The 16,401-nt window shown below is 43.4% G+C and overlaps 1 protein-coding gene across 1 annotated transcript; it reads left to right on the forward strand.

Moving 5' to 3' along the window:
- The first annotated feature begins 910 nt into the window (after nt 1–910).
- Nucleotides 911–13,622, forward strand: usp49 (ubiquitin specific peptidase 49). The gene is made up of 5 exons (XM_054785314.1): nt 911–2,325; nt 2,781–2,982; nt 4,899–5,007; nt 7,866–8,071; nt 8,137–13,622. Exons 1-5 carry the CDS (start codon nt 940–942, stop codon nt 8,238–8,240), a joined length of 2,007 nt encoding a protein of 668 aa, XP_054641289.1. The 5' UTR covers nt 911–939; the 3' UTR covers nt 8,241–13,622.
- The last annotated feature ends 2,779 nt before the right edge of the window (nt 13,623–16,401 follow it).

A 16,401-nucleotide genomic window follows, 5' to 3' on the forward strand; every position in this document is an offset into this window, starting at 1 on the left:
GAGGGAATTCTGTAGAGCCAATCCTTTTGATGAAAGGGGGGGGATGATATACAGAGTACCAGGCAAAATCATGCAGCACCACAAGTCGCATTAATGGTAAGAAATATTTTATTTATTATTGGATAGCTTCATTATAACAATGTAAATAAAAATAATACATACAGACACTTATTATATTCTAAAATTGTTATACTTGCTTAAAAATTCATTCATTTAGCTATATTAGTGTTAAATAATATATTTTAAAATATGTGGCCTCCATTACTCTCGAAATTAAGCATTTTCCAGCACAACAATGGCTAAAAACTAAAATACAAATATAAGGCATTCAGAGGATGCATTCAGACGTGATGAGTTGTAGTGGTCTACAGTGGTCACTAGGTGTCAGTAAGACTCCAAGCTAAAACTCAACTCTGAACCCACGACGTCACTTCCTGTCCCCTACCACCAGAACACATTTACAGCAGCATACACTACCACAAATCTTATTTATGTCTTAAATGGCTTATTTTCTCTTATCTACTATACTCGGTAATGTGAGTATGAAGGTGACTGTAGGGGCGTTATTTCATGTCTACAGGGCTCTAATAATGTTAAAAACAGTGTTTTAGAAGGTCGTAAACAGGTTTTCTGTGGTCTAACTATGAAAATATTCCATTAATGAATAAGGAATCCTACATTGCGGAAATGAACGAGGGATTACTGTATTTCTGTTACTATTATTATTTTCCATTATTTGACTTATTATTTATTCTTATATCCATTATTTTCCTGCATTATTTATGAACAAATTGTGAACTGTTCCGCAGTGTTTAAATTTAAACATGCGGAGTTGTGTGTCCACATGATGTAATTGTGTCATTCCAACCCGCAGAATGACTTGCTGCCCGGCTAGAGGACGTGCGTCCCACCTCTGAGGGCACATGTGCATGTGGAGAGATGGATCGCTGTAAGCACGTGGTGCGCCTTCGCCTGGGCCACGACCACTCCATCCTCAATCCGCAGAAATGGCACTGCGTGGACTGCAGCACCACCGATTCGGTGTGGGCCTGCCTCAAGTGCTCCCACGTGGCCTGCGGGCGTTTCATGGAGGAGCACTCGCTCAAACACTTTCACGAGTCCCACCACCCGCTGGCCATGGAGGTGCGCGAGCTGGATGTCTTCTGCTTTGCCTGCGGAGACTACGTACTCAACGACAACGCAGAGGGGGATCTCAAGCTCCTCCGGGGGGCCCTCTCCACTGTTCGGAGCCCGGGTAGGCGCTCGCTGCGCTCCTCTGCTTGGGGTGCGTGCAGCCACCGCCTCGGGGAAAGCGCGCCGCAGCCTCCCATGCAGCTGGCCTTGCGTCACAGGAGGAAGACTCTCCTGGCGAAGATGCTTCAGAGGTGGACGAGCAAGTATCGGGAGCTGCAGAACGAACGCAAAGAGAAGCTGGAGGAGGCGAGAAGACAAAAGAAAGAGGTGAAAAGGAGACTCATGGAAGAGTTGGGCAGCGCCCCCCCTAGGAAGAGCGCGAGGCTTCTTACTCAGGCGCCACGCTCAACCATCGCGCTCATTCCTTGCAAGTTCCGTGACCCTCCGGAACGCCTACCTCCCCCTCCTCCTAAGAAGCCTTCCCTCCTCGCCTTACCCAGAAAGCCCCCTCCCAACGGCAGAGCTGCTAAACTGAGGCGGTACTATTCGTCCCACTCTGCGACTCGCCGCCGTCTCGCTCCGGGGGTCACGGGCCTGCGCAACCTCGGGAACACATGCTACATGAACTCCATCTTGCAAGTGCTTAGTCACCTGCAGAAATTCAGGGAGTGTTTTCTCACTTTGGACCTGTGCGAGACCGAGGAGCTGCTGGCCAAGACGAACCACTCGCAGGGGATGAAGGCAGTGGTGGGAAGTGTAATCAGCAGCGGTAACGCAGAGCTGACCTCAACTCCGCTGGAAAACGTGACAGTGGGCAAAAAGGAGACTGCTCCGCCTCCCCCTCAGGCTGCCGAGTTGGTCCAGCCCAAGGAGCCACGCTGCTCCACCCGCCAGCAGATGTCTCTGTGCCACGAGTTGCATACGCTTTTCAGGGTCATGTGGTCGGGCCGCTGGTCTTTAGTGTCCCCCTTCGCCATGCTGCACTCCGTGTGGAACCTCATCCCAGCATTCCGCGGTTACGACCAGCAGGACGCCCAGGAGTTCCTGTGCGAGCTGCTGGACAAGGTGCAGCAGGAGCTGGACACGGAGGGCTCTAAGCGCAGGATAGTCATCCCCATCACCAAGAGGAAGCTCTCCAAGCAAGTGCTCAAGGTTCTGAACACCATCTTTCACGGGCAGCTACTCAGCCAGGTCAGTGTGGCAGCATTGGGTCTGTCTTCAGTTGGTACGCTTCAATGAACTCATCTATTCAGTTCAAGTCTTCTAAAGTCACCGGGTGTGTGGCCTGCTAAAGCAAATAACCGCCGGGGTCTCTAATTAGCCAAAAACACTGGTATTAACAACTGTGGCTGTAGGCAACTGCCTGGTGTAGTTTTTTTTTAATTTTTATTAATGCCGCAAAATGTCAATAGCTGCATTTGAAAGTATCATGAGTGGTCAGCATTTTCTACCTTTGCATGCACTTTAAAATCATCACTAACGCCTTACCACTATTACAACATTGGTTCTAGATTGTGTAGGTGCACCTCATTAAAAGTCCAGGCAGACGAGTCCGAGCTTAACGAGGGGAATTTAAGTATGAAAAGAAATACAGTGCAATGTTTCTAAACCACTTTTTCCCCGTCAATGTGTCCTCTGCTGTCTAGGTGACGTGTCTGTCCTGCAAGCACAAGTCAAACACAGTTGAGCCATTCTGGGACTTGTCTCTGGAGTTTCCCGAGCGCTACCACAGCATAAACAAAGGCTCCACGGCCTACCAGCGCAGCTGCACCCTCACCGAAATGCTGTCCAAGTTTACTGAGACGGAAGCGCTGGAAGGCAGCATTTACGCCTGCAACCACTGCAACAGTGAGTAGAGGCGTTTAGACTCGGGCTACGGGGACAATGGGGTTTTTTTTGGCTTAATTTTTTATTCTCTTGTAACTGTTTAATTTAATTGTAGCCATATTGTAGCCATATACAATGTACTGTATCGCTACACTCCTGACCAAAATTTTAAGACCAGTTGAAAAATGGCAAGAATGTGCATTTTGCACTGTTGGATCTTAAGGAGGTTCTAAGAAGAGCTTCAAAATGCAAAAGGAAGAAATGGGAGTGAGACAAGAAACGTTTTTGAGTAAGCAATTTATTGTAAACAAGCATTAAAGTGAAATGGGCTGATCAAAAGTTTCAGAGCACAGCCTGTAAAAGGCAAAATTTTTGCAAAAATGCGGATTGAATGATTCAGTGGTGAGATTGTTGAGCTGCATAAGCAAGGTCTCTCGGAGGTTGGACACAGTAAAACAGTCATTTAAACTTCTTCAAACATCCTGAGGGTTATGGAACAAAAAAGTCAAGTGGTAGACCCAAAAAATGTCACCGACCCTGAGCTGGAGGATCCCATTGGCTGTCCGTCAAGACACGGGACCATCCTCGGCCCAAATGAAGATTGTTACTGGTGCGGAGTGCAGTCCAATAACCATCAGACGCCATCTGCCAGGGCTTTTAAGATCAAAAAACATTTTCAAAGGCCTCATCTCCTTCAACACCGCAAAATTGCCTGTTTGGAAGTTGACATGAGAACACCAAACATGGGACACTGAAAGGTTGAAGAAAGTTTAATTCTCTGATGAGGAAAAAAATGTAACCCTGACGGTCCTGATGGCTTTCAACGTTACTGGCATGACAAGGAGTTCCAACCTGAAATGTTTTCCACACAGCACTTTAGGTTGTGCAGGGGCTATGTGGAGATGTTGTAGGGGGCTTCCCTCATGACTGAAGGCCCTCATCTGTGTGGTAATGACTGGCGTTTTCAACAGGGCAACGCTGCACTTCACAATGCCCACCTGACAAAGAAAGAATACTGTAAGCTAGTGTGGTCCATCCTGCGTGTTCCCCTGATCTTAATCCAGTTGAGAACATTTGGGGATGGCTAACAAGGGAAGTTCACAAAAATGGCCATCAACTCCAGACAGTGGATGCCCTCCGTGAAGCCATCTTCCCCACCTGGAGCAACATTCCCACTAGCCTCCTGGAAACACTGGCATCAAGCATGCCCAAACCCATTTTTCACCTCATTAACAAGAATGGAACAGCTACTCATTACTCACTCCTTTTTTATACATTTTATTTCTATTTTAGTGGGGTTTTGTTTTTGTTTTTTTTAACTATGGTCACCTTAATGCTTGTTTGCAATAAATTGCTTGCTCAACATTTTTTGTCTCACTTCCATTTCTTCTTTTTGCATTTTGAAGCTCTACCTAGAATCTCCTTAAGATTCAACAGTGCAAAATGTACATTCTTGCAATTTTTCAACTGGTCTTAACATTTTGATCAGGAGTGCATATATGGGTTTGGTAACTTCCTGTTAAAGGAGTGTGCCCGCATGTTCCCAGCATGCCTTGCGGGTTATAAATGAGCATAAAATAGTATTGTTTTGGACAACATTAGTGTGTAAGTGTCTATTTTGATACCCACATACAGTAGTCCGTATGTTTTTGGTTGCACCGTGAGTGAGGTTGGCATTTGGGTTTCTATGCAACTGAGGGCAAATGAGATGGGCTTTGTACCCACTAGCAATCCATTTACGGACATTATAAGCACAAAATGGCAGGTTGTCCCACAAATTAAAAAAAAAAAAAAAGTTTTAATTTTTGTTAAAAATCTGCAAATTTGCAGGGTCACGAATGCTTAATCGCAAATATGCCGGGATTCACTGTACTGCATCACACCTGTAATGCTACTTTGAAGCAATCGTTTACCATCTGTGTTGTGTGTTTTGGCAGAAAGAAGACGGAAAACCTCCCATAAGCCTTTAGTTCTTTCAGAAGCCCATAAGCAGCTTCTGATCTACCGCTTACCTCAGGTTCTACGGCTGCACCTCAAGCGCTTCAGGCAAGTGGCTTTGTCTTCATTATTATTGTTATTGTTATTATTAATATCATCCACTTTCTCGTTTTTTTTTTCTTTTTGGTTGTTGTGTCCATGCAAGCTGTTTTTTCCCTGCGTGACAGTAATTTGGTTATTTGTAAAGATGATGCGTGCATCTTTTAATGGCCTTTAACCAGGAATCAGTGTAAAAAGAAGCAGATTTAAAATGATAGTTATCCCTTGCCAGACTTTCACTTGAATCTTTTGTACTTTCTTAGACACTGATTTAAAATACAAATTAACGTCTGTTGTTTGCCAGAATGAGATTTTTAGGTAGCTTTTACAGTAATATATAGTAATATATAATCATAAATTTAAAAAAGTTGACAGAAACATTAAGACATAAATGAGTACAGAATGTGTAATAACACCTTAGTTAGTTATAAAGGAATGCATTGTAAATTGTAAGTAAAGGAGTAAAAATTTACTTAAACATTGTATAACTAATATACAGCACCAGTCAAAAATTTGGAGACACTTTCTCATAAAATAACATGGAAAAGTGTCTCTAAACTAATTTGTCTTTCTGACTACTAAATAAGGCATTATTGATCATCGATTATATATGCATATGTTTATTATACAAATTATGCCATGGACACAACCAGTCAGAAGTTTGGAGACAATTTGTCATACAATAACATGGTAAAGTGTCTCCAAACTTTTGACCAATCACTACTTTATCTTACTAATAAATAAGGCATTATTGATCATCAGTTTATATTCATATGTTTATGATCCAAAATTATTTTAATACTTTAATACTAAGTACTAGAGTACTTTGAAGAGCTGATGAACGTGGAAAATGAGAGAGAACAAAGACTAGAAGAGGTGACTTTTGTGGACCAGGAAGTAGCAAAAATTAGTCAGGATGAAGTGAGGAGGGCATTGAAGAGGATGAAGAGTGGAAAGGCCGTCGGTCCTGATGATATACATGTAGAGGTTTGGAAGTGTCTAGAGAGGTGGCAGTAGAGTTTCTGACTGGGTTGTTCAACAGGATCTTTGATCATGAAAAGATGCCTGAGGAATGCAGGAGAAGTGTGCCGGTGCCCATTTTTAAGAACAAGGGAGATGTGCAGAGCTGTGGCAACTACAGAAGAATAAAGCTGATGAGCCATACAATGAAGTTATGGGAAAGAGTAGTTGAAGCTAGACTAAGGGCAGAAGTGAGCATTTGTGAGCAGCAGTATGGTTTCATGCCAAAAAAAGAGTACTACAGAGGCAGTAGTTGCTTTGAGGATGTTGGTAGAGAAGTACAGAGAAGGCCAGACGGAGCTGCATTGTGTTTTTGTAGCTCTGGAGAAAGCTTATGACAGGGTGCCCAGAGAGGAACTGTGGTATTGTATGAGGAAGTCTGGAGTAGCAGAGAAGTATGTTAGAGCGGTGCAGGACATGTATGAGGACTGTAAGACAGTGGTGAGGTGTGCTGTAGGTGTAACAGAGGAGTTCAAGGTGGAGGTGGGACTGCATCAGGGATCAGCTCTGAGCCCCTTCTTGTTCGCTATGGTGATGGACAGACTGACAGATGAGGTTAGACAGGAATCTCCATGGACTATGATGTTTGCAGATGACATTGTGATCTGCAGTGAGAGCAGGGAACAGGTGGAGGAGAAGCTAGAGAGGTGGAGGTTTGCCCTGGAAAGGAGCGGAATGAAGGTTAGCCGCAGTAAGACAGAGTACATGTGTGTGAATGAGAGGGACCCAAGTGGAAGAGTGAGGTTACAGGGAGAAGAGATCAAGAAGGTGGAGGATTTTAAGTACGTAGGGTCAACAGTCCAGAGCAATGGAGAGTGTGGAAAAGAGGTGAAGAAGCGTGTACAGGCAGGATGGTACGGGGGGAGAAAAGTGTCAGGTGTGATGTGTGATAGAAGAGTTTCAGCTAAAATGAAAGGAAAGGTGTACAAAACTGTGGTGAGACCAGCGATGTTGTTTGGTCTAGAGACAGTGTCAATGAGGAAAAGACAGGAGACAGAGCTGGAGGTAGCAGAGATGAAGATGCTGAGGTTCTCTCTGGGAGTGACCAGTAAGGATAGGATCAGGAATGAGTACATCAGAGGGACAGCACATGTTAGAGGTTTTGGAGATAAAGTCAGAGAGGCCAGACTGAGATGGTTTGGACATGTCCAGAGGAGAGATAGGGAATATATAGGTAGAAGGATGCTGAGTTTGGAACTGCCAGGCAGGAGGCCTAGAGGAAGACCAAAGAGGAGGTTTATGGATGTAGTGAAAGAGGACATGAAGGTAGTTGGTGTGAGAGAAGAGGATGCAGAAGACAGGGTTAGATGCAGGTAATTGATTTGCTGTGGCGACCCCTGAAGGGAAAAGCCGAAAGGAAAAGAAGAAGTTTATGATCCAAAATTATGCCATGTACACTACCAGTCAAAAGTTTGGAGATACTTTGTCATACAATAACATAGTATCACTACTTTGTTTATCTTACTAGTAAATAAGGCATTATTGATTATCAATTTTATATTCATATGTTTATTATACAAAATTATGCCATGTACACTACCAATCAAAAATTTTGAGACACTTTCTCATACAATAGCATGGTAATGTGTCAGATAAACAAAGTAGTGATTGACATCTCCATACACTGGGCGGGTGACTTTACAGCCAATCAGTGGTGTCGCTTTTGTGATTGACATGCAAGACTGATTGCACGAGCAGTGGCTGAAAGAACAGGGGGGCGGGACTGAAGCGGAAATGCTGGTGACAGTGTAGCGGAAGAATACATGCAGACTGATATTTGAAATTGCTTGCATTATTGACGCCACTCTTACGCGATTTGAAATGCTTGGATTCATGTGACACTGCAGGTGGTCGGGGAGGAACCATCGGGAGAAAATCGGCGTCCACGTGGCCTTCGACCAGGTTCTGAACATCAAACCCTACTGCTGCACGGGCTCGGGTCACTCCGTCCACAGAGGCGGCTACACCTACGACCTGTCGGCCGTGGTCATGCATCACGGCAAAGGCTTTGGCTCAGGGCACTACACCGCATACTGCTACAACACAGAAGGAGGTGAGCACGCTGGGGTCCTGAGCGTGGATCATCTCCAGACTAACCCTTCTCACTGTGCTCCTCAGGTTTCTGGGTCCACTGCAATGACTCTGAGATGAAGGTTTGCAGTGTGGAGGAAGTGTGCAACACTCAGGCCTACATTCTCTTCTACACCCAGAGGTCTGCTTAGTGACCTCTCGCTGTGACGTGCACCCGGACCTGCTAATCCTCAGCTGCATTTACGAACGGCTTGACTGGCAAGATGGTCACCACACCTTGAAGACGATAAGAGAGCCAAGCGCAAGACCTCTGCCAAGGTTGACCAACGTAAAATAAGATAGTGGAGCGCCACTGTCCATGTTGGCAGGTCACTTCCTGGTTCATGGAAGACACCAGGATGAGTACACACATCATACTTCAGGAATATTTTTTAAATTCTATCTTCTCAAGAGACAATACCATAGAGTCAGCATGGATATACTTTAAAGTAGTTGGTGTACAGCTTGTATAGCAGAAAAGCTTTACAGTACTATCCAACACACGGCCATTATTGTGTACACTGGCAACACAAGTGAGACCACCTCACAGTGACCATGCCCACATTGTGTGAATATTTAGTGTGAGCACCATTGTTATCTTGCACTGCCTTAATCCTCTTGGACATGGGGGTCCTCTTCCACTCCTCTACGATGACATCACTGGTGGAGATGTTGCACATCTTGTGCTCCTCCACCTTCCTTCCCTCTGCTTGAGGACTTCCTCACAGGTGCTCAGTTGGGTTCTAATAATAATGGGCCACCACCATTCCCCTCCACACTCAATTTTGGTCATTTCCTGTTGCCACTGTGACTCATTCAGGAAGTGACATAAGCATAGCTCCAGGGTGTCGTCTTCATCACACGCACCAATTATGATCAAGATCTGACCTTGGAGCCGAGTTATTAACGTTTACGTTTTACGACACACTGACCATCAAAGTTTGTCTCCATGCCCCGCCTATATTTTACGGCATAGGCCAACTATCACCAAATGACGGACCTCGCTGTGACCAATTAAAGTGAATGGGAAATGCAATAACATATAATCATGGTCGCGGACCGACTGCAGCGGCAGTTTGCGGGTGTACCTACTTCAGTTATTACGGTTACGTGACAGCAAGCGCGGTGACGTCACTCAAAATGAGCCACTGAAATCGTTTGTTTACTTGCCGAGCGAATGAGAACCATGGCTTGCTCAAAAGTAAGAACAGTTGACCCAGAAAAGTGAATGGACGGAGCGATATATGTTCATTCTTCCATAATCCAGCGCCAAACCGCGGTGTCTCATATGCTCTGAAACTGTAGCGCTGGTCAAAAGTGCAAGTATGACACAACAGCCTGACAAAGCACAGGTCATGCGAGGGGAAGTATCCACCGAAGTCTGATGTGAGAGCGCGGAAAATAACTGCACTTAGAGCCCAGTATGAAAAATGTACGACAGTCATAGCACAGCACAGCAATGTGAACATGAGTGTTCCCTTAGGATTGTGTGGATATTGGAGCAAAACAAAACGTCTTTCACTGACGGGAGAGTTGTGAAGGAGTACTTCTAGAGATCTTACTCAAAAGTACACAAAAAGAGGAATTGTGTGACAAATTCAGGCAAATTCCAATGTCAAGAAAATCAGAAACTTTAAGAGGGATGTACTGTTGCTTTTCTGTTCATGAGACACTTATTAAATTCTTATTTCATATTTTTTCAGAGAAACTGGTACAGTTTTAACATAAAAATAAGCCTCTTGTGTTCATTCATCGTTTGTACAGTCAAACTTTTTATTATTTATGTGAAATTTGGACCTGTTATCTTTTAAGTGCAATTTAGATGCCAAAATAATTGCGTGGGAGGGTGATGTGCAGGGTTTCCTTACATTTGATATTCATATGAGCAAGTCTGTTTGACGCAATTTAAGGCAAGTAAGGTTCGGACCTTACTCAATTTTAATTGAAGACCATTGGCATCGGCTAAGATGCTTCATAACATATCGTCATCCATCTGTGTAGTGTCTGTGACTTTGATTTGGATTCATTCAGACAAAATCCCTACGAGGAGTTTGGCAAAATACGACACCTGATTTTGGCCCCAAATGGCTGACTTCCTGTTTGGGTGCAAACATGGGTTTTTGAAACAGATGTCTCCGCCAAATTTGGTGATTTGGGGCTAATGAGGCGTTTTTGAGGGTTCTTGCTTCAGGACCCTTGAAACCTTTTTCACTGGGCCTCACACGCTTGCAAACTATGGTGGAAAAGTAGTTTCTGCTTCACAATGTCACAGTACATGTTGGAAATCATCAATCCCAGTGCCGGCAGCATTTGCTGACTGACTGTCGGTAAAACACAATTATCTTGCTACTCACTTGTGTTGCCACTGTGACTACTTCAGGAAGTGACCTGTGCGTCACTTCAGGGTGTGATCTTCATCACCCGCACCAATTATGATCAAAAGCTGTAGCAAAAGCCAGTAATTGACCTTTACATTTTTGTGGTGATGCATTTCGTCAGACTGACCATCAGAGTTTGTCTCCATGCTCCGCTCATAACATGATCTCCCATCTGTCTAGTATCGGTGATTGTGATTTCGACTCATTTGGTCAAAGTAGCAGGAGTAGGAGTTTGTCAAAATACGACCTCTGATTTTGGCCCAAAATGTCTGATTTCCTGTTTGGGTGCAAACATGAGTTTTTGAGACTTTTGTGCGGCCTGGTATGACAGACGTCCGCAACAAATTTGATGATTTGGGGCAGATTTTATTATTATTTTTAATTATAGGGTGCATGATCGCGGATACAAGCACCTGAAATGAGTTTCCTTCGTAGGGTGGCTGGACTCACCCTAAGAGAGAGGGTGAGGAGCTATGAGTAGAGCTGCTGCTTTTTCACATTGAGAGGAGCCAGTTGAGGTGGCTTGGGCATCGAGTCCGGATGCCTGCCCAGCTGGGAGAAGGCCCTGGGGCAGACCTAGGACACGTTGGAGGGATTGTCCCTCAGTTGGCCTGGGAGCGCTTTGGGGTCCTCCCAGTGGAACTGGAAGAGGTAGCCGGGGACCAGGACTCCTGACCCGCACCCAGATAAGCGGAAGACAGTGGAATGGAATAGGAGGCGTTTATGGCGGTTTGTGCTTTGGGACCCTTGAAATACCACATTTTTAAACGGGCCAGACGCTAAATTCTGCTTCACAATGTCAGGATTAGGGTTGGGCATCGTTTGAGTTTCAGCGATTCCGATTCTGAATCCTTGTTTCGATTACGGTTCCTATTGAACCTCGATTCGATTCTTTTCAGAAGTAGGGGCATAAAAGCTTGCATGCTTTAAATCAAGGCGAGAACCAGAGGTCTTGGATGAAATGTCTAAATGTCTCCACGATTTTTTTTTAATTACAAGTATATGAACTTTTTATGAATGACTTTACTATGAATATAAATATCAAACCATTGAACTTGAACATCAGAAGTTCAGAAGTCTTTTTACATACTAGTACACTCTCACAAGTGATTTTCAATTTTGATAACCTCATGAAAATACAGTTACACATATCCTGTTTATGTGTTGGTGGTTGTCTAATGATGCAGAATAGACAAAGTGTAACTGAACCATGTTACTGAGCTTCTACTAACCTGCGTGCAGAATATCAAACAAGTACGGTGAATGGAGTAACTCTTGGCAGGGTCTGGTCAACTTCCTGGCTAAATCTAGCGTTGACGTCAGGTCGTTTGTCTATGAAAAAGTACACATCCTTACGTTAGCTGGATATTTGAGTTGGCCACCGTATTCGCAATATAAAGCATAATTTGTTGGCTGCTTCAATGTCGGCGTAAGATCGACGTAATTTATTGTTTTACTTACCTGACTGGTTGAAAGTAGTCCGGCGTAGCTCGTCAAAAACGGGGTACTCTGTCCACCGTGAAGCCAGAGGTGTTTAATCCTGTGAGTGGTGCACCCTCCTCCGTGTGATACGATGGCGTTACAAATGTTACACGGCGCCCACCGTTCATTTTTAGCAGAATTTCAGCCCAACTTTACAGCACTGTCGCACACCGTCCATGGTTGAAATGGATGAACTCAAACACCTCCTGACGCTTCTTCTTTGTTGGTCTAATGCGACCATTTTTGCCGCTCGGCGGTCTGGTCGATCACCCAAAGTTTAAAAAATTAACAATTCTGGGAGAATGGGAACCTTTAGTCCCGTTTCCCATTGATGCTCGATGCCCAACCCTAGTCACGATACATGTTTCCTGTCAATGAACCGCAGCTCCCCCAGTGCCGGCAGCATTCGTGCATCCCTGGACCATGCTTGACTGTCGGTAAAACATAATTATCTTGCTACTCACTTGTGTTGCCAGCTATTTAGACAATGTCTGCGTGTGATTCATTTTCAGTAGATAGATCTATACTGCTTTACAAGCTGTACACTGACTACTCTAAAGTACAGGGGTTACAATGGGTACTTGTACCACCTCCACAGATAAAAATGCCGTGTTAACCTTGGCGGAGGGAACTACTGATGAAGTTTCCAGGAGCCTCGTAAGTGAAGATGCGGGTTTGCCCGCCTGTCGGACCAGCAGACTGTGCGCGCAGGTTGGATTCTGTCCTGCCTGCTGAACACCAAGTAGTGTGTTTGCAGATTCTGGAGTCCGGGACTTCTATCCCTCGCAGTCATGTCATGTTGTGTGTTTTTGTAGCTTTAAGTACTTGGTTGGGGCGGCTCATTTGAAAGAAGACTGCAGGGACAGAAGAAGCTGGCGCTCCAGATTCTCAGATTTTTTTTTTTTTTTTTTTTAATTTTCAATCCTCACGGTCAAATGTCACTCCTGGAAGCTTTTCACCCCCCTCCACCTTTCCCCTTTCTTCACGTCCTCTCCTGCTGTGAATGCGCGCTCATGTTTGTTTCACTTCTTTTTGTAGTCATTGAGTGTTTGACTGCCATCAAAGGAGGAACAAACAAAAAAGACCTCCTGACTGACGAGTGACAGAAGCTGCACTTTTTCAGGAGCTTTTTTCAGACAAGTTTTAGGAGCTAATCGCTGAATTTGCATTTGATATCCCTAAAACTTATCTGAAAGTAAAGATCTACTCTATAAGAAGCGCATTGGAGCTCCTGCAGCATTGTGATTGTTTGTCTTTGTGTTCCTCAATGGCAGCTCTTTGCGTCTGGCGTGTCGACGCAAGAGGCGAAGAATGTTTAGGTTTTCGGTTACCTTTTTATTAAGTTTAGCACCTGAAAGCAATATATTGTACATCTTTACCTTTGACAGGAAAACCAAGATCAGGAAATACTCTTGCTTGTTATACAACTGTTTGTTTTCTACTCGACTGCTGTTTCTTACGGAGGTCTTTAGAATTTGCTAGAAGAACCACTTGTGTTTGATACGAGTCCAATCCACACACTACATTTGTGTCCAACGTGGGAACAATCTAATGACCATGAATGTCCTACTGCTTAGAGGTCAGGTGGCTTCTGTTGTGTACTGAAAAGAGAATACCTTGTCATCAATGTAATAGTCATATGGGTTTGCCTGACAGTAATTATTAAAAAGACAAAGGAACATCTTTTGGGCTGCTGTTGTGTGCATTGGAGGACATTTACTGGCAGTTTGTGCATCATCAAATTGCCTCAAGCAAGACGAGACGAGACCGTATTTTAACATTATGGTAATTTCCGGTGTCTAAGCCGCCACTTTTTTCTGATGCTTTGAACCCTGCGGCTTATACAGTGATGCGGCTAATATGTGGTCACGTTCTGGTCTGGCGACATCTCGTGTGTTTCCGGGCTGCTCCCTCATCATGGAGAACACGTTGGAGAGGTGTCAGGAGGTCCATGCAGTACACTGTAATACCAAATGTGAGCAGTAGATATCCTCAGTAATGTTGAGCAAATGTTTGAAGAAGTGGCATTTCCTTCCGGTATTCTGGCATGAGAACATGGTGACACACCGGGGTTGCTCGAAGAGTGTGTCCCAACTACAGCGCACCTTACTGGGACACGTCAGGTGGCTCCACACGCTCAATATCCTGGTTCGACTGACCTCCACGGCGCTCGCTGAGCGTGTCCGACCACAGTGCACCTTGCTGGGCCAGGCCAGGCGGCTCCACCCACTTTCTACCCTGGTTCCCGTGACCTCTGGGGCGACACAGCTACTTGGAAAGTGTGTCCGACCACCGTGCATGTTTTAAAGTTATGTAAAGACATGTAAAATAGATTGAGCATTGCAGTACAGTAGATTAGTTTTAGGGTCAGGTTTAAACATTTGTTTTAAAAAAAAAACTACAGTTAATGTCCAACCAGGAAGTAATGAATAAGTCCGAAAAAGGCGCTAGTATCGCCTGTTTTGATAGAAGTCATATACAGCAATCGTGTTTTGAACTGCATACGACTTAATATTTGGTAAATTTAAGTAAGTTTGATCAAATGTAGAATTACTACAGCTTCTGCTTGGACATGACGCCGCCACAGCTGATGAACTCCGATGAAGAAAAAAAACCCCGACGAGTGACGTCGGGAACACTGAGGTAGGTTGGTCGGTAGGTGTATAGTATTTGTATTATTTGCGCTTCCAATCCTGCCTGCACTTCCATAATACTGTATTATCTATCATTTAAAGTAGCGATGCCATAGTTAAGTCTGATTGGCTTCCAGTTGCCCTGTTCTTGTTCTTTTAAAGAGCTTTTCTCTAAACGAGAAGCATCGTCACGTTTTAATCTCGCGATATCAGTCAAAAAATACTGAAACAAAAGTGGTATGTAGTATTCTGACCACTAGGTGTCAGTAATGACAAAACATTGACGAGACATGACATTAAATCACATGACTTGAACACTGCAATATTATGTAGCTAGCCATGGCACGTCCGACATGATAGAGTGGAAATAAAGTTATCCTATTCCCATTGAAAGTGGTATGTTTTTGACTTCTTACTTTTTCTTTCTTTCTCACTCAGTTTGAAACCCTTGGGGTGTAGATTAATTAAATCGGAGGCTAACTAGGTAGCTTGCTGGCAAGATTTGCCGCTTTGGCCGTCTCTTGTGTCCCCGCAGTGATCCCGTAGCTCGTGTGGCGCAGACAAAGAAATAGGAGTGTAGTAAAGTGACTATAGGTGTGATATTTAATCTCTACATGGCTATAATAATGGTAAAAACGTATTTTGAAAGTATTTACAAACAGGTTGTCTATACTCTATGAAAATATTCCTATAGATTAATACTGAATCCTACTTAGCAGAAATTCACTGCGATAAACGTCGCATGACTGTACTGTATATCAAGGTGCCCGAGGGCCATTTGTGGCAGGTGGCTGTTTTTTCATTGGCCCACCGCACATTTTAAAAATATAATTAAACTGGACAACTTTGAAAAAAGATGAAAAATCAGCAGTAATTTTACAAGAATTATGTCAAAACGTAAGAGAAAAAAGTTGTAATCTAATGGGAAAAGTTTGTGATTTAGTTTGTGAATTTAAAGTTTGTGAATGAAGTCATAATGTCATGAGGAAAAATAATTCATTTTAGTAGCATAAAGTTGAAATATTAAAGAAGGATTTTTTTCTTCAAGTTGTAATATGAGAAACAAAGAAAACAACAAACAAAATTGTAATTTCAGGACAATTGGGTTGCGGAAAAAGTTATCATGTAACAAGAATAAAGTCATAATTACAAGAAGGAAAGTTGAAATACTGTAGTTGGAAATTTTTAAAAATGTTTATAAAACAACAGCAGAAATTGAAACAGCTGCAATTTTACAAGAATGAAGTCAAAATATGAAGAGAAAAAAGTCTACTGAGAAAATTCTCAATTTTACAAGAACAAACCCGTAATATGATTAAAAAGAATGTCATTTTAGAAGCATATAGCTGGAGTATTAAAGAAAAACTATGTTATTTTTATAGAAGAATATTATGAGAAACAAAACAAAATGAAGTTGTAATTTTTGGAAAATTAAATTGGGGAAAAATAACAATATGAGAATAAAGTCATAATAAACAAAAAAGAAAATTAACAAAGATTATTTCTGAAGGAAGTTGAAATATTTGGAAAGTTAAAAAAAAAGCAAAAAGTGGGAAAAAAGGGTAAAGAGTGAAGTTGATAGTAATAACAGTCTTTTTCACCCACACCACAAAGCTGAGATGCAGTTTTTCTTTACAAAATATCAAAGTGGCAAAGTTGCATCCTTTCATTTTTCACTATGTGGCCCACGCTGGAAAAAGTTTGGACACCGCTGGTGGACACTCACAAGCCACAACATTAGGTACGCGTGTGTGTGTGTGTGTGTGTGTGTGTGTGTGTGTGTGTGTGTGTGTGTCCCTACTTTGGACTGCACACTGAAA

This window comes from Dunckerocampus dactyliophorus, chromosome 8 (assembly GCF_027744805.1).
Source record: "Dunckerocampus dactyliophorus isolate RoL2022-P2 chromosome 8, RoL_Ddac_1.1, whole genome shotgun sequence".
Classification (NCBI taxonomy): domain Eukaryota; kingdom Metazoa; phylum Chordata; class Actinopteri; order Syngnathiformes; family Syngnathidae; genus Dunckerocampus; species Dunckerocampus dactyliophorus.